The sequence below is a fragment of the Girardinichthys multiradiatus genome, chromosome 20, assembly GCF_021462225.1.
Source record: "Girardinichthys multiradiatus isolate DD_20200921_A chromosome 20, DD_fGirMul_XY1, whole genome shotgun sequence".
Taxonomy (NCBI): domain Eukaryota; kingdom Metazoa; phylum Chordata; class Actinopteri; order Cyprinodontiformes; family Goodeidae; genus Girardinichthys; species Girardinichthys multiradiatus.
The window spans coordinates 26,753,616-26,776,033 of NC_061812.1; the positions used below are offsets into that span (position 1 = coordinate 26,753,616).

At 40.5% G+C, this 22,418-nt stretch overlaps 2 protein-coding genes across 2 annotated transcripts; both read left to right on the forward strand.

Moving 5' to 3' along the window:
* The first annotated feature begins 1,626 nt into the window (after positions 1 to 1,626).
* Positions 1,627 to 13,124, forward strand: strip1 (striatin interacting protein 1). Its single transcript, XM_047348648.1, has 20 exons — positions 1,627 to 1,782; positions 3,648 to 3,717; positions 3,829 to 3,903; positions 3,986 to 4,120; positions 4,207 to 4,327; positions 4,703 to 4,878; positions 4,963 to 5,090; positions 5,164 to 5,346; positions 7,457 to 7,677; positions 7,853 to 7,918; positions 7,998 to 8,061; positions 8,150 to 8,221; positions 8,293 to 8,367; positions 9,416 to 9,513; positions 9,777 to 9,903; positions 10,010 to 10,110; positions 10,206 to 10,272; positions 10,357 to 10,461; positions 10,538 to 10,742; positions 12,024 to 13,124. The coding sequence occupies exons 1-20, from the start codon at positions 1,669 to 1,671 to the stop codon at positions 12,269 to 12,271; spliced, it is 2,451 nt and encodes an 816-aa protein (XP_047204604.1). The 5' UTR covers positions 1,627 to 1,668; the 3' UTR covers positions 12,272 to 13,124.
* A 1,344-nt stretch (positions 13,125 to 14,468) lies between these two features.
* Positions 14,469 to 19,834, forward strand: LOC124856992 (tripartite motif-containing protein 16-like protein). The gene is made up of 7 exons (XM_047348005.1): positions 14,469 to 14,943; positions 15,974 to 16,069; positions 16,148 to 16,381; positions 16,455 to 16,620; positions 16,694 to 16,768; positions 18,234 to 18,299; positions 18,390 to 19,834. The coding sequence occupies exons 1-7, from the start codon at positions 14,482 to 14,484 to the stop codon at positions 18,935 to 18,937; spliced, it is 1,647 nt and encodes a 548-aa protein (XP_047203961.1). The 5' UTR covers positions 14,469 to 14,481; the 3' UTR covers positions 18,938 to 19,834.
* Positions 19,835 to 22,418: the final 2,584 nt, after the last annotated feature.

The following is a 22,418-nucleotide window of genomic DNA, read 5'->3' on the forward strand; positions in this document are numbered from 1 at the left end:
TTGTAACTAGAAAAACTTTATGTACTCGGTGTATTTTACATCAAAAATGTATTCATAAGACATTTTGAACTAGATTGTTTATTTGTCAAATGGTAATTTAAAGGCTTCTGATCACAAACATGTAGACAAAGCTGTAAAGAAGCCTTAAGGAAAAAATTAATTCCCGAGAAGATGGTGGGGTCTCTAAAATAAGTAGAATCAGTCTTTACTGACCAGTCTGTACATTAGAATTTTTTTTATGATTGTAAAACAAAACAGGTTGCCAGAGACAACAAATTAGCACATAAATATAAAATAGAATACATTGAAAAAACGTTAAAATGGTGTATAATTTAACTTTTTTCAACTGCAGTCAAGATTGTTGCTTTTTGGTACTTTTATGGTTGATATTACTGTATATTTGGCAAACTGTATATACTTGTCTTTTGGGAAGACCCTCTCACCACTGCTAACCCAGACAAATTGGGAATCACCATAGCAACCATGGACAATACATGTACTCCTGGAATGTTCCCTGTACTCAACAGCCAAGATTTTTAGAGTTCCCTGTTGGAAATACAAGATACAATTATTGCTACAAGTATAATCTATTAGCACTTCTGATTGTATTACATTAAATCAACATCATACATAGTACTACTATAGAAGATGTGCTAACTGATGTGCGTGACAGTAGTAATCACGTACACAAGGACCAGGACTACTACTATGTACTGCATTTTGTACTTTTAAATACCAGCATGCTCACCAAAGAAGGTTGTATAGTACTGTTTGTATGAAATATTTATTGACACAAATTTTAAGATGCTGAAATAAACCGATTTGTTTTCTCGCAGTTTTTTATGTAAAATGTTTTTGAAGGGGGGCCCATATAAGAGTGGAGAGTTGGCAAGAAACCTACAACCTTTTTTTGGCCTTTCAGAAATTAAGCTCGCTTGTATATTTTTTAAAATAAAAGTCTCATTTTTTTATGGTTCATTGTTATTATAAATCCACATTCCTAAAATGATTGAAAGCCCCAAAACTGCTAAGCCAGCAAAGAAAAAGGTGTTTTGGGGTTGGGGATAAAGCAACCAGTAGCCATCCATCCAATATCCTTGCCTGCTGATCTATGCAGGGTTGTTGGGGCTGATGCCTATCTCCAGTGGTTATTGGGTGAAAGGTGGCGTATGAACCATGCATGCACACAGTCACTCCTACTGGCATTTTAGAGAGATATTATGTAGGAGGAAACGAGAGAACCCAAGCATGCATGGTGAGAACATAGAAACTCCTTGCAGAAACACCAGAACAAGAGTTGACCCAGCAACAGTGGCAGCAAATAGTCAAAAAAATATCTTCCTTTAATTTTGTAGAAAGGTTGATGTTGTCTAATATATTACTTGAAATATCTTTCTGTCGTTAGGTGTCACCAGGTAACAACTTTTAATTCAATCAATCATTCAATCTTTATTTATACAGCACTATTACACACAATAGAGACAAACACTCAATGTCACAGTACGAGGACTATGTTACTATAGGTTCAGTGAGGTAAGAAGCTGCCTGAACATTTAAAGATTTCAAAAACTTAAAAGTCCAACACATCCTTGTTTTTTAAGCGTAAGAAGCAAACTCACGCAGATCCACTTACATCTCGCGAGAGTACACGGCGCCTGCAAATGAATTATGGAGGTCGGTGGGAATGGTGGTGGGCTTCCTGTAAACAATAAACAGAGAACGATGCTACCAAATAAAGGAGCCAGATGCGAATTCGCTCGAACTCCAAGGAAAGACTCTGAGGTATGAAGGGAGACAATGTTTATTGTCGTTCTAGTTTTTCAGAGAATAAAAAGGTGGAGGCCTTTTCTCCTGCCTCTTTAACGACACCTAGCTCGGTCTGTGTGGATTAACTGATCATTTTAGGTCGAATCGTTTAATATAAGATCCAAGTAACGTTAACTGATTTTAATGGGTGGTAGTTTTGTGTTGTTTCAGTCGTTTCCCTTTGTTATGTAAATGCTACTGTTTAACGTCGCTGTTTCTACTGTTAAACGCTAACCAGCTGATGTTAGCTAGCTGATTATAGCCCATCACAGGCCATAACTGTCACGGATTAGACTACCTTCATGTTTTGCGTCTTTTTCTGCTTTCTGACACCTAACGGCGCTGTGTAGCTTCACATATATAAAGAAGTGTCATTTTAACGGAAAACATCTCGGCTAATCCTTATGTGAAATAGTAGGATATAACAGGATCTTATTTAAATTAATCAGAAACTATCTCCTTGCCTAACACTATAGTCTGCAGAAGCCTGTCATTACTAGTAAATGTAATTCAGGTGTGTGGCAAAAGGGAACCCTGGTCCTTAGGGCCACTGTCCTGCATGCTCCAGGTGTTTCTCTTCTGCCACACACCTGACTTTAAATGAATGACTCGTTAACAACCTTCTGATGCACTTTGATGTGATGCTCAGGAGGTAATTAAGTCATGAATCCGGTGTGCTGGAGCTGAGAAACGTGTAAAACATGAATGATTGGGAAAGAAAGGGAGGATGTTTCAGTGACTTTTACCTAGCTCAAATAATAAGCTGTAAAAATTATTTTAAAAAATGGCACCGAGCCACATACTTTCTAGAACTAGTATCTGCGGTTTGGGACATCAGACTACACAAATTGAGAAATATTTCAAAACCCTACCTAAAGCTGAATGCAGATTTTGGAGACATCCTCCAACAAGGAACTGATGGATGAGATGGTGGTGTCTCACTGTATTTTCTTTTCCGGTCCATCCCTTGAACTGCGACTAGAATCAAAAAGTAGTTGTTTTGGAGGGTCTCTCATCATCTTTCTAAGCAGTTTTTGCAATGAGGTGCAGCCCAATATGTCTTCCTACATAACAGATCGACGTGCTCAGGAATCAGTTACACGTTAATGGTTTAATGCTGCATTTTATTTGTGTACATTTTATAAAGTGGAAAAGGTTTATCTAATTAATCTGATCTAAATTAATCTAATTGCTATTTAGGAAAAAACATGTCTTTTCAAATTAATAAGAAAGGTGGAGTTAAAAAGTTGCTTTGCATATGAATATTAATGTAGAGGAAAAAAATATACATTTGATTGACATCTAATATGATAAATGTTAGAATCGGTGAGGGTGCAAGTCCAGTGCTCCTAAATCTCATAGCTGTAATATAAATCTGTCTCTCCAGTCTTCTTGAAATCTGTTATGTATAATTGTTGAAAGTTTGTGTTAACTGCGTCTCAGTGTGGTACTCCAGCTGCAGAATAACAGGCTGAAGGGCCCTGCAGATGATAGTGAAGGGAGCTGAAAGAGTCATTGGCGTGTCCCTAATTTCTCTCCAGGATCTGTTTCAGATCCACCGCAGGAGAAAGGTTCTGAACGTTGTCAGAGACTCCGGCAGAACAACCAAACTGCTATACAGCTTTGTGCCTCATGCTGTTAAAATTATGCGTTTTATAATACCACACTTTCTTTAAAAGTTTCTTTGTTTTGCCTATTTAGATCCTTGAGGAACATTTGTTTTGTTGTGAGCTATTTGGTTCAAGATGGAAAACAAGACAAACTGATTAGTTTTGACTGTAGTCATTTTTCTGTGGAAGCCGGCCACCAAATGGATACACGCTGTCACTTATTGTTCGCAGGGTCTGTCTGAGTCTCCAGATCTTGAGTTTGAGTATTCTGATACAGATAAGTGGGCCGCAGAGCTGTCAGGTGTGTATGTTCAAGATTTCTCAATGCCTTCTTTTTTTTTTTCAGAGCTTAAAACTTAGTTTTAAATACATAGCTTTTTAAAATTCTGATAATTATTTGCGAATGTTTCAGAGCTTTATAGTTACACCGAAGGACCTGAGTTTGCCCTTAACAGGAAGTGCTTTGAGGAGGAATTTAGAGCTCATGGTGCGTAGTTGTTCCATTGACTACTGTTTATGGATTAAGAATAGGTTCATAACACCATATTCCCCGTTTGTCTGGACTTCAGTGTCAGATAAGAAGTGGACGGACCTTGATGCAGCTCAGCACAGAGCTCACGCCATGCGTCTGCTGGATGGCCTGGAAGTCATTGCTCGTGAGAAGAGGCTAAAGGCTGCCAGAGCCATTCTGTACATGGCTCAGGGTCAGTGCAAGTCATGTTCCCTCGTTTTTAAATGAAAATCCTTTCTTTGTTTTTCCTCTGTGATTCTCATCCTCTGTATTTCTCAGGGAGCTTTGTAAACTGCAGCTGTGAGGCTGAGGTACAGTACTGGATGAGGTACAATATATTTCTGCTGCTGGATGTAGGAACCTTCCCTGCTCTGGTGGAACTTCTCAACATGGAGATTGAGTAAGGCCAACCTTTGTTAAACTAACTTTTGGTTTTCCGTTCTCCATTTGTCTGTACTTCCCTCCTTCTGCAACTATTACACCTGTGGCGTGATCTTGGATAAGCAGAAGGCAATAAATAAATTGATGAATGGATATTTAAAATCTGACCACTGTAGTAATATCTGCCATAAATTCAAAGCAAAGCTTTGTATTTATATAAAAAAAAAAAAAAAAGGGGTGAAAGGGAGAAAGATCAATGGAAACTTGAGTCAGGCAAAGTATGGGATTTTGACAGCATCAATGTTTAGGAGCCCTGAAGGCAAAAATCGTAGCTTTGTGAGGCTTTGAGTGGACAGATGTCACAATGAATAATACTAACCCATTTTCTGTTCAGTAACAGTGCTGCTTGCAGTAGTGCGGTAAGAAAGCCGGCCATCTCCCTCGCTGACAGCACAGATCTCAGAGTGCTGCTCAATATAATGTACCTGATGGTGGAGACGATCCAGCAGGATGACCCGGCCGACAAGCCTGAATGGAAAATTATGAAGGAAACCTTCAGAGCAGAACTGGGTAAAAAATCTTCAGAAAAGCTTCAGTCATTTTAAAGTTGTGTTGAAAATGGAAGCTTAAATATAATTTGGTGATAAAATCCAGGTTCCCCTCTGTTCAACAATGAGCCAATTTCTGTGATGCTCTTTGGAATGGTTACCAAGTTCTGCAGTGGCCACGCCCCACACTTTCCCATGAAGAAGGTGTTGCTGCTGCTGTGGAAGAGCATACTGGTGAGAGAGGAAATCTATTCATATTGTTTCTGGTGTGAAGAGATATAAAATCAACCTTTCACATCTGTTTCAGTTCACACTGGGAGGGTTTGAGCAGCTTCAGATCATAAAGGTCCACAAACGTGAGGAGCTGGGTCTTCCTCCCCTTCCAGAGGACAGCATTCGAGTCATTCGCAGTATGAGGGCAGCTTCTCCTCCGGCGTCAGCATCCGATCTCATTGAGCAGCAGCAGAAACGGGCTCGTCGAGAACACAAGGTAGTCAATGACACAGCTCCAACATGTTTCAAGCTAAGGTAAACCATCTAGACCTAGGGATGGGTACCGAAGTCGGTACTTTTATGGGTACTGACCAAATTCCATCAGTACTACCGAGTACCGATTCACGTAAAATCCAATGGTTACATGGTACGGTACCTAAACGCATCTTCGTGACACCGAGGCAGTGAAAGAGAGGGCGATTTTCCATGCCGGACATGAACACAGCGTTGCACGCACAAGAGCCTAATGTCGTCATTAGCCGCTGGTATCGTCAAAGCATGGCTAATAGAAAGCGCTCGAAAGTATGGCTCCACTTTTTAAAATGCGGTGCAGATTACGCTCGCTGCAATATTTGTGAGGCGAAGTGCAAGGCCAGCCACGGGAATACTTCCAATATAAGGGAGCGTGAGGTTTTTCTCCAAGGCTGAAGAGCAATTTTTGTCAGCCTCAGACTTCTGCATCCGGCACCGTTAGCGCGCCTGCATCCGCCTGCGACTCGTCGTCTGCAGCCAGCAACATGGCTGGGTTTTAATTTGTGCATTATTAAGAAAAAACACAGGGTAGTCAGTTAAGGGTTTTCATGTTGAAGAAATGTTTGAAACAACTGAGATGTTACAATACAAACAGCTGGATGTTGTTTTGAAAGATTCTTTAAAGTTTATATATTGAGAAATAATACATTTTAAATAGATTTTTTTTTGTTGATTTTATTATTAAACGAATTAACATTTATGACCACATAAACACACACAAAAGTACCGAAATACTGGTACCGTTGAGTACCGTATCGGTTCAAATGTAAAAAGTACCTATCCCTATCTAGACCAGAGGTCCTCAAACCTTCTGTCCAAAGATCCACAACAGATTTCTAGATGAGATCAAAGGTCTGGAGCAAATAGATCAACTAAACTTGATCAACTTACTTACTTGTAATGCCTCAACAAATACAGCCCCTTTCTTAACACACAAGAATCAACAAAATAAAGAAACAACTGAACTAAAACTTAGATACCCAAAGATGGTTAGAATACATGGCAACCTGGTATTAAAAATACCGCTACTCATCTTCAGGAAGCTCCCTAAAACTGGATGCTATAAAATAAAAAATTTTTTCTTCCAAATTCCATTTTTATTGTTTTTAAATTTCCATGTTTTACAAACTAAACATATTTTTTAACATAGGACAAGTGTCTAATTATGTAGTTGATGTATAGGGCTGCAGAATATTAGGACATAAAATTGCGATATGTCATAACTGGGTTTTAGACAGCTGCTATGATCATCTGAAACACACTTAGCTTTGTTGTTTCTTGCTAAATTACTCCGAGTTTGCACATGCTGCTACAATACGTCTTCAGTAAACACCCCTCTAGCTCTGCTTTAGATTGTTGCTAAGGGATGAGCAGACTAACGCTAGCTTGCGTCATCTCTATTTTGATATGACTTGTTGATCATCCGGCTCATAACATGTCCTCTTCGCATGTTCCAGTTAATCATTTGCAGACAAAACCCTTCATAACCTACGCTCTCTGCTTTGAATGTTGTAATTATTGCCATCTAGTGTTATTGCAGCAAGTCTCCATCTGAAGCACAGATGAGCCTCGGCTGAACGACAGACGGGAACCAACAGTAACCAAAACAAGTTTTCAAATGATGCTGCTTTACCGTTAGCGTAAAGAAAACGCTCACACTTTGATTGTTGGGAACAATCCACATTTGTTCCGTCAAATCTAAAAGTTATGATAATGATCAGACTTTGAGAATTGCTGTCATAATGTGTTTCATTATAAATCCTCTTTATTATTTTGTTAGTATCTGTGTCAGTACTTATTGGACATGACCTGCATATTATCTACATCTTCCTGGATGTTTTTTTGCTTAGGAACTGAGCATCTAATATGCAAGACTAAATCATCTTCCAACCATAAAGTTACACAACTGACTCTAATTTTGATTCAGGGAACTTTGTATTTTTCTGCTTCCATCAATTTTCCAAATGAAACAACTTAACCTACAGCTAGCTTACTATTGTACTTTTCTGCCTCGTGTTTCGGTGCAGATCAGTGGCGGTGCAGTGATCCACTGTAACTGCTTACTTTTTGCTCAGGCGCTGATCAAACAGGACAACCTGGATGCGTTCAACGAGAAGGACCCCTACAAGGCTGACGACTCTCGTGAGGATGAAGATGATAACGATGACAACGACAACTCTTTGGAGCCAGAGACTTTCCCTCTGGAACGAGACGAGGTGATGCCTCCACCCATTCCTCACCCTCCGTCGGAGAGGGTGTCCTTCCCTAAGGGACTGCCCTGGGCGCCCAAAGTCAGGTACAGCACAGGCATACCGGACAGTTTTTCAAAATAGTTTTAGTTAAAACATTTAAATTTTGTCACTGATTAAGTATAATTCATCTTTATATCTGTTTTTATCAGGTTTACAGCATCTATACCGAGCAGTTATTTTACAAGGCAGTACTGATGGTGTTTGTTTTTGCTCCAACAGGGAAAAAGATATTGAAAACTTTCTGGAATCCAGCAGAAGTAAATTCATTGGTTACACTCTGGGAAGGTGGGTTTGCTTGTGTGTGAACAAGAACAGCTGAAAATGTCACATGCAGACATCACAAAGCGTTATTTTTGTCTTGCAGCGATACAGATACAGTGGTTGGTTTACCCAGGCCAATTCATGAGAGCATCAAGACGCTAAAGCAGGTACTGCAACATGATGTGCAGTACATCAGTATTAGTGTGATTAGTGCCGTTTGTTGCAATGTTTCTCATTTTTATCTTATTTTTCCAGCATAAGTACATTTCTATAGCAGAGCTACAGATGGCAAAGGAGGAGGAATATCAGAAAACTCCTCTCTCAGTGGTAGGTGGAAATGAAATCTATTCTGCTGGAGGTTAGAAAGTTATTTTGATCATGTGTTTCCTTGTGTACAGGGTGAAGAGGAGGTGGAGATGTGTGCCACTGAGCTGCTCTATCAGGGGATTCTGCCCAGTTTACCTCAGTACATGGTGAGTGCTGCCTGTGGTTTTAAATGCAGGTTACAATTGGTTCTTGTGGGACGTTTTTATGAGATACAGATACTTTGAGATACAGTTAAACTCCCAAAATGTCTGATATGTCCTTTAACAGCGCCAAAGAAAACATTGGAACTTTGCTGTATTAGGTTCAGCTTCACTCCCTGTTTTAAGGTTGTAGTCGGCAATGTCCCTTCAAATAATTTTTGCATCTGTTTATTTTCCTCAGGTTCATTTTAAAAGAACAATTTGAAAGCTGCTAACAGTCTTCTTCCCCTCAGTAACAACGTCTATGCCAAACAGTGTTGTTGTTTTTTTGAGTATGGTGGCTTCACTGAACAGCAAATAATATAATCTTTGAGTTTCCTGCTGTCTGGACAATGGTCGGAGCTGAGCCAGATGGAAATGATCATATTCTCGTCAATAGCTGATTTCTTAGTTCATCTGTTACAAACCTGAGTTAAGTTGGTGTCAAATGTTTCTGCTATGTTGCTGCTGGATGCATAGTCAATATATTTGGATTGTGCCACTATTATTTTAGGGATATTAATAAAGTTTAGGGGTAGGACACAAAAGCTCAACCAGGTTCTCTGACATTATCCAAATCAAACAAAAATGATTTCAGTGATTTATTCTCTGTTTGTGCCACTGAACACTTGTTTGTGCTATCATATTTTTAAAGAAATTTAGTTGAAGGGGAAAAAATTGGGTTCTGTTTGTATGACCACTAGGGGGTGCTGTGACCTTTGAATTAACTTTTTATATTTTTAACATTTTTAAATATTATGGCAAAAATATTTTCAACACAAACGGAGCACAAACCATTGACAGCATTCTGTTCTATTTAAGGCATATGAAGGAGCCAACTTCACTAGGGTCTATTATTATTATTATTATTATTAAATTTAGTCTGAACTTCAGAACCTTATTTCAGTTGTAGTTTTCCCAAGTGGTAATCATAATATGTAATAATTAAAAAGACTGTTATCACTTTAATCACGTTAGCTGTCACCTTTCACCTCCTTGCCTCTCTGACTGTTAGATTGCACTGCTGAAGATCCTCCTCGCTGCCGCCCCAACATCTAAAGCCAAAACAGACTCCATTAACATTCTGGCAGATGTGCTGCCGGAGGAGATGCCGTAAGTGGACCGAACATGGAAACAACCAAACCTTACTGACAAAAACACAAATATCAGTGGGCTTCTACAGAGATACGGGCAATTACATTTGTCTCCGACATAATCCAATGACAAGCTGATTTTTTTTAACAAAAAAGCTAAGCATTTGTAGAAGCAAACTGCCACAGTGTAGTTGGTAGCTGTGTTTTAGATAGAACATGCAAAGTTAAAATTATTAATTTAGATTGACCAAACATCCTGATCTTTCGCCTGTCTTTGTGCAGGACAACGGTTTTACAGAGCATGAAACTTGGTGTCGATGTCAATCGCCACAAAGAAATCATTGTTAAAGCCATCTCTGCCATCCTGCTGATGCTTCTGAAACACTTCAAACTGAACCACATCTACCAGGTGGGAGCACCTCTAGTTTCAGTTTTAACATATAAAAATGTGTATTTGATGTGAGGAAAAATTATTTTTATTTAAATAAAGTGAAGTTTTTTTTTCTTTAAAATAGTTCGAGTACATGGCTCAGCACTTGGTGTTTGCTAACTGTATCCCACTCATCCTGAAGTTTTTCAACCAGAACATCATGTCTTACATCACAGCTAAAAATAGGTACTTTTATCTGTCCTTTTTCTGGACAAACCACACCGGTCCTGTTGACTGGAAGCTTCTGAAGTTGAATTGCTTTCATTGTGTGTCCTCATCAGTATCTCAGTGCTCGACTTTCCATACTGTGTGGTCCATGAGCTCCCAGAGTTAACTGCAGAGAGTTTGGTGAGTTTTCTGATTAGTAGCTTTGACTAGTAATTTCAGAAAGCTGTTTGCATTTAGTTTCATTTCGAATAATTTCTGTCTCAGGAAGCGGGAGACAACACTCAGTTTTGCTGGAGGAACCTGTTCTCATGTATTAACCTGCTCAGAATCCTGAACAAATTGACCAAATGGAAGCACTCCAGAACGATGGTGAGACAGCGTCACATTAAACTTGTCCAGACACGACTTTGATCATATGTCCTTATAATGAGCCGTTCCCCACCAGATGTTAGTCGTGTTTAAGTCCGCTCCCATCCTGAAGAGGGCGCTGAAGGTCAAGCAAGCCATGATGCAGCTTTATGTCCTCAAGCTGCTCAAAGTGCAGACCAAATACCTGGGGCGGCAGTGGAGGAAGAGCAACATGAAGACCATGTCTGCCATCTACCAGAAGGTGCGACATCGCCTTAATGACGACTGGGCTTATGGAAATGGTGAGTGTTGCTACCGGAAGACCACTGCTCTGAATTCAACAAATTGAAGCAAATTTACAACAAAGGCTTTGTTTAGTTTCATTCTTTTAAATGGGAAGCACTGGTGTCACTTAATGATTTCCTTATAATAATTTGCTAGTTTAATTGGATGTCTCTTTTTTTTTTTACTTTTTATAACACCACTGTACCACTTTATTAGGTACACCTTGCTAGTACCGGGTTGGAACCCTTTCGCCTTCAGAACTGCCTTTAATCCTTCATGGCATAGATTCAACAAGGTACTGGAAACATTCCTCAGAGAGTTTGGTCCATATTGACATGATGACATCACACAGATGCTGCAGATTTGTCAACATCCCAAAGGTGCTCTATTGGATTGAGATCTGGTGATTGTGGAGGCCATTTGAGTACAGTGAACTCATTGTTATGTTCAAGAAACCAGTCTGAGATGATTCATGCTTTAAGACATGGCGCGTTATCCTTCTGGAAGTAACCATCAGAAGATGGGTACACTGTGGTCATAAAGGGATGGACATGGTCAACAACAATACTCAGGTAGGTTGTGGCGTTGACACGATGCTCAATTGGTACCGAGGGGCCCAAAGTGTGCCAAGAAAATATCCTCCACACCATTACACCACCACCACCAGCCGACCTCTGGCATCAACAAGGAATTTGCGCCCACAGAACTGTTTTCGGACCATTCTCTGTAAACCCTAGAGATGGTAATGTGTGAAAATCCCATTAGATTAGCTGTTTCTGAAATACTCAGACCAGCCCGTCTGGCACCAACAACCATGCCACGTTCAAAGTCACTTAAGTCAACTTTCTTCTCCATTCTGATGCTCGGTTTGAACTGCAGCAGATCGTCTTGATCATGTCTACGTGCTTAAATGCTTTGAGTTGCTGCCATGTAATTTGCTGATTAGAAATTTGCATTAACGAGCAGTTGGACAGGTGTACCTAATTAAGTGGCCGGTGAGTGTACTGTATATAATGCTATTCTTTACGTTTAGATACAGAAAACGTTTCTGAAAAAGTTTGTGGTAAATTACAGTGTATTCTTGTAAATTTCGTTATCCTTTTAATAATTTTGCTGTATTTGTCTCAACCTTAAAAAGTATTTAATGGTTTTGGCTTCAATATTTTGCCCCCTACAGTCTGAAAAACAATATTTGGTTGTTTATTCTTACAGTTGTTTTTTGACTGTGATGCTTTCATTGAGCTGTATCAAGGATAATCAGACCAAAAATATTCAACAATGTTTGTTTACGGGAACAGATTTGGATGCCCGTCCCTGGGATTTCCAGGCTGAGGAGTGCGCCCTACGAGCCAGCATCGAGCGCTTCAACAGTCGCCGCTACGACAAGAGCCACAGTAATCCAGATTTTCTTCCTGTGGACAACTGCCTGCAGAGCGTCCTGGGACAGCGAGTAGACCTGCCCGAGGACTTCCAGATGAACTACGACCTTTGGCTGGAACGTGAGGTCTTTTCTAAACCCATTTCATGGGAGGAACTGCTGCAGTGAGGCTAGACCACTGCCAAACAACTTTGTGTTTTTAAAAAAACATTTTTTGTCAGTTCATAGAAACATCTGACGGTTTTCTACGTGATCAAACTCTTAATGCATTATGATGTTACATATTCTGACGGTTGGATTTCCTTCTCAGAAGTTGACTGTTGACCATCAGCTGGGAACTGTGTGGTTTTCAGGTTGTTTAAGCCTCTGACCAAGTGCTTTCTGACATAAATGTTTGCCTTTAAGACATTTAGTGAATCATTTTAAAAGGGAAAAATACATATATGATCTTTTTGTATTAAGGTTCCTCAGAGCTTTTCCCCACTGCTCCCATATTATAAATGAATCAGTGGTAATGGTTCAAACCCTCAGTTTTAGTTACAGGTATTTTTCTGTGTGCCTCTCACCTACTTAAGTAGGTCAGTAAATCAGTTTAATTTTAGTTCTTTTTTTTTTTCTGCTTCAGTTAGGTTTTATCAGTTAATGTATCTCCTCAGAGGGACAAAAGTAAAGGACAGGGGTTAGCACTATATGAATTCATACATTCTGTAGTTGTCGTCTAAAGGTTGTTTACTTTTTTAAGAGGCCGTTTCACTTGAGCGCCGATTTCCTGCTTCAGCTCTGGGACAATTGATCATCGTGCAGACTTTGCTGACCAACAGACTGAATGAGAAGCAGCTTTAACCTTTTACCCAGAACACATTTATTGCTGGCTCTGAATGAGAAACATTTGGCGGTTTCACATTTCTGATTTCTCTCATCAAACAGTTTATAAATACATGTAAATTGTGTAACCTATTTATCATGACTGTCTTTGTTCTACATTGACCTAAATAATGTAATAAAATATTACCTTCTCCTATTTAATATTTCTATATATTTTTTTTCTCTGACAGAAGAATGGACATACAGTCACTTTCAATGCTACATATTTGATGTAAACTGCAGAATTTTTCAGCAGCTTTGACTTTAGCAGCTGCTAAGGCGACGCAATTCAGGTGGCTGGACAGAGGAAAAAATGCAAAAGACAAAAACATCTGAAGCTAAAACTGTTAAAAGATTCATATTAAAGGTTAAGCATGATGTAAAAAAGATGTTAATTTGAAATTAAGAAATGATAAACATACAAACAAAAGACTAAGGAAAAATGGCAATCAAATCTAATCCTTCATTTTCTAAACAAGGACGTTTTTCTTAGCTGCAAGCTGCTACAGTGCCAAGCCAAGTAGTTCAATTTAATATAATAATTTAATTGAAGCCTTAATCCTCAAGCTTTTTTCAGTTTATACAGTAAATAGTTTTGAGTTTGTAAAGAAAACTGCAGAAACTGTTATGTTTTTTGAACAGCCTAACATGTCCTGACAGGTGGAGCAGCTTTCCTCCTGTAGCCATACTGTATCTCTGTGAAACATCTGCAACTGTTTCCTGTCACCAACAGCTAAATGATCTACCCACCAACACAGCGGGAGCGTTCCGCGTCTCATTCAGGGATGAAGGTTTCATGTTTGCATTCGGCATGAGTCATACAGTCAAGGTCAGAGGAGTGAATTATGAACAGAAATAAACTTGAAATAAAGCTCATAAAATCAGTTGTTAATTTGAGAAAGAATCAGGCAATGCTCTAGGATGCATAGAGATTCCAAAATGCAGTAACTTTCTACACTTCATAGATATTTGCTCAGATGCCATAAAAACTGTTTAAAAGATGAAACAGGATTTGTAAGAAAAAAAATTGTGACATATTTTATAAGTCAGCTTTTATAAACTTTGCTGAAACTGCAAAAAAATTTTAAACTTTGAAAAGTATTCGTACCGTTTTTCACATTTTGTCACCACCACAAACGTAGAAGGAAAATAAATCCAAATAAAATCAGCAAATGCCTTTATATTCAGGCTCCTTTTGTCTGATTCCCCTTACTAAAATTCTGTGCAACCAATTGGCTTAAGAAGTCACCTAAAAAGCAAACTGGGTAAATCCAGCTGCTCTATTAAGGCCTTAGAGGTTTTTTGGAGAACATCTGTGACATTAAGTGTCACCCAACCCCCTGCTACCCATCCCCATCTAATGACAGTTCTTATTGGAATTGGTTCAAATATTTCAGTCACACCTGCTTTCACTTTCAAATGAACGAATCAAAACAAAATGCCTACGAGTCATATTTTCAGGAAACGAAACAAAGCTTGTGTAACAAAACCCGCCTTTTTTTCTCCGCAAAAACATGGCAGAGCCTCACATCCCTGTCAGCATAAACCACCTCTCCTGCCGGATCTGCAGAAACCTTCTCAGGAATCCTGCAACGATCCCCTGTGGACACAACTTCTGCCTCGACTGCATCGAAGGTTGCTGGGTCTCGGAGCAGAAGAGTTACAGCTGCCCTGCTTGTGGTCAGAAGTTTTCCTCTAGACCTCGTTTGATCAGGAACACAACTCTGGCTGAGTTGCTGCGAGACACAGAGAGAAGTTTGAAGAGGAAGAGAAAAAATCAGGAGTCAGCTGAGACCCTGCTGAAGAGAGACCGGAGCAGTGCAGATACAGCAGGGAGCACTCTGTGCTGGCGTCACAACAGTCCACTGGATGTTTACTGCTGCACAGATGAGAAGATCATATGTGATGTGTGTGCTTCAACCAAGCACAGCGGACACATATTTGGTTTGGTAAAGGAAGAGCGGAGAAGGAAACAGGTAAAGGATGTGAAAAAACTGGGACTTGTCACTTACTGTGAGCCTGTTAATCTTAAACTAGAGCAAAGTTTCTGGTGCAGATTTTTATTATCACAGGAGTCAGGTACGGTAAGCAGTCAGGAATTTAGTTCAGCTGCAAACAAACATGAAAGACATGTTTTTAGAAGTAACACCTTGTAACTAGCAGAACTAAACTAATAAACTAAATATACCTAATTTGCAAAGAGATTACGCTTTTAAAAAATAGCAACTTTTATTTTAGGCAATAGGGGCCTTTATTTTTCTTAGTATTTTTCAAAATTTAGCAAACAGGAAATAGGGTGGAGCGACAAGGAAGACATGCAGCAAACGTCAGCAGGCCGGGACTTGGCGCCGTGTCAACCAAACCGAGAACTAAGGCCTTGGAAAATTGGTCGAGTGTTTAACTTCTGCTCCATGGCCTCGCCCCTAACAACTTTTATTTCACTGAGAAATATATAAGATTCTCTGTTCACAAATTACAGAGTTCATTTGAAGCTGTACAGAAAGCCTTTCGATTTTTAAGAGAAATGTGAGTCTGTGGCAGTTCTTGCGTGAATGGCGCTCTGGGTGATGTTGAAGAAATTCACATAACAGGCAATAATAGAGTTGTAGTGCTCCACCACTCTATCTAAAGAAAAGAAGACACTCACAGAATAACCTCATCCCACTTGGCAACTATGTGATTGCTTGTGCGGCCTTCCTTTCTAATGCTGGCCTGGGCAGCTGCCCGTATGGCCCACATCACTACTGGTCTGACTCGTTTAACAATATGAAAAACTAAACGCAAGGTAAGCAGAGGTCCTGCAGTGAAGGTGCAAACTATTTGCTCTTGGGGATAGAACATCATCAAGACTGTTAATGTTCTGTAGTTATGGAAGATGTCTTTACTGAACCAATGAAAGACAAACATGCAGAAGTATACAGTCATTTATGTTAACATGGAACAGAAAAAAGGCAGCTCAGCTATTCTGGAAAAAAGGCTCACTGTTGGTATTTGGTGTATTTTAAGGAGGAGCTGAGGATCATGCAAAAAAAACTGAGAGAGAAACTTCAGGAGACGCAGAAACAGCAGGAGAACATGAAGATGATGTTTGAGCGAACTGAGGTGAGAAAATCAGATCATACTGTTTAAAAGCTCTGAGCTCGGAGGGATGCTGATCCTGTTCTGCTGGGTTTAAAACAGAAGGAGGCCAAGAAAACAAAGGATGACTGTGAAACAGTTATAGTCAGAGTCATTGATTGCCTTCAGAGACATTACCTGTCTCTGACGAAGATTATAGAAGCTCAGGCACGGGCAGCAGAAGCTCAGCTCAACGTCTTACTCCAGAACCTTGAGACGAAGATAGAGGAGATGAAGAAGCTGTATGCTGAGCTGGATCTCCTGGCACAGAGTGACCACAGTGTGCTCTTTCTCCAGGTATATCAGTCAGACATTCACCTGTATCCTAGCTGTACATCCCCTCTGCATTAAAATGTGTTTATTCTCCCAGGAATGGCCCAGTATGAAGAGCATCTGTGAAAAAGATCTTCTTTCCTTCAAGGAGGGCTCAGAGAATCCACTTCTCCCCATTGAAGTTACAAAGAGAGCTATGGAGCAGCTCGAGAGGCAGCTGGAGGACTTCTGTGACCAACAATTTGCCTCACTCTCTCAAACTTGTATGTGCTGCTGACGTGGAAATATTTTGTAAAATCAATTTATTTTAAAAAATCACGTTTTTTTCTGTCAAAGGCAATGATGGTCAGGAGGAAAATGTTGCAGAAAAAGACGTGGAGGATCAGCAGCAAAGAAATGAATCCAGTGATGGTTTGTTAAGAATTAATTTCTCTTTGTTATTTTACAGTATAATGTTGATCACGAGGGCAAAAAGTCACATTTGGCTAGGACTTTTGTAATGGATCAAAAACTATTTGATCCCAAAGCAAAACGTGACTTTGACTTTTGTGAACAAACTTTTATTTCACTTATTATTTCATAATGCTGGGCCATTTTCTCTGGTTGGTCACCTGGTTTGAAAACATTTCATGAGGGGTTTTGGCTCACTTCTTTTTTCAGAAACTCCCTTAATCATTTGGTTTCCTGCTGTCTTTTGACAACGAAATAGCTTCAGCTTCCTCCTCCGAACATCTGATGGACTGAGGTCTGGAGACTAGCTGGGCCTATCCATAACATGCTCAATATGGTGAGGCCCTCATGTAGCCTTAGCAAAAAACCTCCCTGAAGCATAATACTTCCCTTTCCATGCTTAACTGTAGATAGCGTTTCTCCTCCTCAAAACCAAGTGGCTTTAGTCATTTCTAATTGATTAGTTTATTGATCTGTGTGTCACACACGCTCACGTAACCAATCTGTGTGTTGTGGGGGATTACATTTAGTTTTAGTTGGCATGCAATTTTATCTAATTTCATGTCCCCCCATCAAATTTGAAATTCAGACTGAATAGCGAGCGACAAACTTTATGTTTGGGGTAAATATTTGAGGTTTTACAAAAAACATGAACAGAAGAAAATTTGGTCATGTTTTCATGGAGACCACCATAAGTAACTGCTTCGCGACAGGCTGGGCGACAAGAGCATTAATCAGAGAAGCAGCCAACAGGTCCAGGAGCTACAGAGATCCACAGCCCATGTGGGACAATCTGTTGATCGGATAACTATTGTGCATCCAACAAACCTTGGCCTTTATGGGAGAGTGGCAAGACTGTTGGATTGTTGAAGAAAGTCAAAAGAGGTCTTGTTTGCAGTTTGCCACAAGCCATGTGAGGGCCACAAAAAATATGTGGAAGAAGGTGCTCCGGCCAAAAGAGACCAAACATGAACTATCTGCCCACTTGAAAAATGTAAAAAGTGTGATAGCACACCTACACCTGAAACACACAATTCAAACATGAAACATGGGGATGGCAGCATCATGCTGTGGGGATGCTTTCCTTGAGCAGGGACAGGAAACTTGGTCAGATGATGAATAGAGGGTAATCCTGTTAGAGGTTGCAGAAGACTTGAGACTGTGAGAAGGTTCACCTTTTAGCAGGGTGATGATGCTAAGCAGCCAGAGCTACACTGGAATGTAGTATAGATAAAATCATATTCATGTGTCAGATATAAAAGGTCTAGAAGGAAATCTAATTCAGAATCTATGGCAATACTTTGAATGTGATCTTGCCAACTCTGTATCATTTCCCTTCCACTTTACAATTATGGACCACTTTGTGTTGATCGATCACAGAAAGAACTGCATGTACCCAGTAATGATGTTTAATGTCTCCTCGTAGGTTTTACTGGAGGCAACATGAGTAAGAAGGACGTGGAGCCTACAACCAGAGAGGACTTCCTGCACTGTTAGTTCATCTTTAGATCTGAATGTTCTCACCTCACATTCTGTCTCTGAAAATCCAAATGTACCTTTTTCCTCTCTCTCATTATACCAGATGCCTGCGACCTCTCTCTGGACCCCACAACAGCTCATAAGGACCTGATCATCTCTGACAGAAACAAAGAGGTGAGGATGTCAGCCGACAGATTCCAAACCCCAGCCTTAAATTCTTCAGAGAGGTTCACCCATCGACACCAAGTGCTGTGCAGAGAGGGGCTGCAGGCCGAGCGGTGCTACTATGAGGTGGAGGTGAAAGGAGACAAGGCAGAGATAGCCCTCGCATACAAAGGGATCGATAGGAAAAGCAGCACAAACAAGTCGGCCTTTGGGGCCAATGCAACCTCCTGGAGCCTGGATCTCAATAATTTCTACTCTGTGAGCCACAAATCAAAAAGCATCCAGCTCATACAACTGCCCAGTGGTGGAAGGATTGGAGTTTATCTAAAATTCAAGGAGGGATCTCTATCATTCTATGAGGTGTCAGACAGCATGAGGTTTCTGTACAAGGTGGAGGCCAAATTCACCGAGCCGCTGTATCCTGGATTCTGGCTCAACGACAAATGCTGCATAAGGATCTGTGATTTGAAACAACACAAGCAGTAAATGTTTACTGAGATTCAGATAACTCTGATCAAAATGTGGTTTCTACACAGAGCAGCAGGTGTCCTGCTCTGTAACTTCATGATGGTTTGGTTTGTGTTGCTCAGAGGACTTTTAGCCAAGGTAAATTTCAAAGGACCCAAGTAATGAAGATAATATTTAAACATTTCTCTGTTTTATTGGTTCTCGTTTGCTGAAAAAACAATGAACCAATAATGATGTTTAGCCTTTTTTCTGTGTTTTATGAAATGTTCTTGGTTCTGGTTTTTATTTTATGGATGGTTTTGTTTGTTGGACATCTAAAAGCAACAGCTGAATTGCATATAAATGGACCCTCATCTAAGATCAGGTGGACACATGACAAATTTCCTTCAGTATCAAATTAAACATTTACATGACACACTTGCAGCTGTTATGTTCGAATGAAGCACATCCTGTTTAATTTAAAACAGTCATATGACAGAAAGTAGACTCACCTCTTGTATCTAATTCTTTTTACAGTGCAGTGAAAAGTATTTGCCCCCTTATAGATTTCTTGTGCTAGTTATCCAAACCAACCAGGCCCCAATGGCTCAGAATAGGCTTGATATTCATTTCCAAACTGATGGATGTCACGGACTTTATTTCTCATCTGTTCTTGAATTTCTTTAGATCAGAGCATAATGTGTCACTTTTTGAGATCTTTTAGCCTATTTCATGTTGTCAGACAGGTTCTGTTTAGGTGATTTCTTTATTCTGATGATGAGGTAGTAATCAGGTTTGAGTGTGGCTATGATAAGAACCAAATAAACTGGTTAATCACATTTAATACATGATATTACAAGGGGCAATTATATTACATATATGACCAGGCTGGTTTAGATAGTTTCTTTATTAATAAATAAACTCCTTTCAAAACGGCATGTTGTATTTACTCAGATGATCTTTGTCTGATATTCAAATTTCATGATGTGGAACATGTAACATCGAAACCAAACAGTTAAATTATTTTAAAAAGGAACTGGAAACATTTTTGTTTAAAGCAGCTTCTGGTGAAAGAATTAAACTTCAATCTAAAGGTCATATTAAAATTTGTTTTTGCTATCTGTTTTAACATCTGCTTTTATGCTTTGTTTTTTTTTGATGTACTGTAAAGCACTTTGGACTGCCTTTTTAATGAATGTTATGTAAATAATTAAAATAAATGATCAACCCTATAAATTGGTTTACATGTAGAATAGGACCACTTTCATTTAATTAAATTAATTTGGGGGAAAAGGTAAAAAAAAAAAAAGAAAAAGTGATTGAAAATAAAATGAATCCTAATCTACAATTAGTTTTGCTTTTTTGGTTTAAGAACAGTGGTATCCCTGTAAAAAAGTAAAACAAAACACCTTTAATCACTGTACAAAACAGTTTGCATTTTTCCTCAATTATAGATGTCCTGCATCCTGTTTTGACCCCAAGCAGGGTCCTTAGCTGTTTGGTCATCACACAGCTCATATCTCAGTCCCATAGAATACTTGCAGGTAGTTAAAAAAGGTGTCTGAACTAAGTGGCCTGCAAACCTGACTCAGTCACACCACTTAAATGGACCAAAACTTTGGCAAACTGGTGAAAACCTGTCGAAGGAAACCCCAAAAATCTGACCCAACTCATACAGTTTTAAAAGACAATTTGATCAAATACTGAGGACATATGTAAAGGTTTAACTGTGAAGAAAGTGAAAACATTTTAGTAAATAGCCCTTTTTATTCTGGCAGCCAAACAACTGAAGTCATTTTAGTAATCCAAATGACCTCAAACATCTTTTAATCTTGTAATAATAATAATAATGATGTTGATTTTGTTGCAAATATACCAACCAGACTATGATTCCGTACTCATACTTGCAGTCCTCGTCTTTCGCTTCATCCGGGACCGGGTCGCGGGGTCAGCAGACTCAGCAGAAACACCCAGACGTCCCTCTCCCCAAACACCTCCTCCAGCTCCTTCGGGGGGAGCCCAAGGCGTTCCCTGGCCAGCCGAGAGACATAGTCCCGACAGCGTGTCCTGGGCCGTCCCCTGGGCCTCCTCCCGGTGGGACGTGCCTGGAACACCTCCCAAGGAAGGCGTCCAGGAGGCATCCGGTATAGATGCCCGAGCCACCTCACCTGGCTCCTCTCGATGTGGAGGAGCAGCGGCTCTACTCCGAGCCCCTCCCGGATGGCCGAGCTCCTCACCCTATCTCTAAGGGAGTGCCTGGCCACCCTATGGAGGAAGCTCATTTCAGTTGCTTGTATCCGGGATCTCGTTCTTTCGGTCATGACCCAAAGTTCATGGCCATAGGTGAGGGTAGGAACGAAGACCGACCGGTAAATTGAGAGCTTCGCTTTTCTCTCTTCACCACAACGGACCGGCACAGTCTGTTGATCTTCCGCTCCATTCTTCCCTCACTTGTGAACAAGACCCTAAGATACTTGAACTCCTCCACTTGAGGCAGGCACTCCCTTCCAACATGAAGAGGACGAGCCACCCTTTTCGGGTTGAGAACCATGGCCTCGGACTTGGAGGAGCTGATCTTCATCCCAGCTGCTTCACACTCGGCTGCGAAACGCCCCAGCGCATGCTGTAGGTCTTGGCTAGATGGGGACCACGTTATCTGCAAACAGAAGAGACAAAATCCACTGGTCCCCAAACCAAACCCCTTCCGGCCCTTGGCTGCACCTAGAAATCCTGTCCATAAAATTTATGAGCAGGACTAGTGACAAAGGGCAGCCCAACATGCACCGTGAACATGCCCGACTTAGTGCCGGCAATGCGGACCAAACTCCTGCTCCACTTGTACAGAGACCGGATGGCGCCTAATAAAGGGCCCCCGACTGCGTACTCTTGGAGCACCCCCCACAGGGCACCACAAAGGACACAGTTGAATGCCTTTTCCAGGTCCATAAAACACATCTGGACTAAAGCACTGCTTCCCCCTCCTGAGGCGCCGGACGGTTTGCCAGAATCGCTTCGAGGCCAACTGGTAGTCCTTCTCACCGAACTCCTCCCAGTTCCGAGTTTTTGCCTGCCCGTACCGTGGCATGCTTGGCTTCATGGTACCCGTCAGTCGCCTCAGGAGGACCACAGCCAATAGGACTCATAAAGGTGTCCTGAACCGCTCTTTGTCTAACCCGTCACCCAGAATGGGAGACCCTACCAGGGGCATTTAGGCCCCAGACAACATAGCCTCTAGGATCATTCGAGCACTCAAACCCCTCCACCATGTCAAGGTGGCGGTTCAAGGAGGGGGACTATGATCTCTTTTGGTACAAATTTGATCATAACTCCCTGAAAAGAAAAGTATTCACTCTTCAGATTGGCCAATTTATGAACATTATTACAGTCTTATGTAGTTTTGACCCACAGAAAATACAAACTTGTCCAGAATTAGTGACATTCACATTGCAATTTACTGTTTTGGTTGTTTTTTTTACCAACTAATATCTGCACAAGGAAAATTTATCATTTTTGAGCTGTG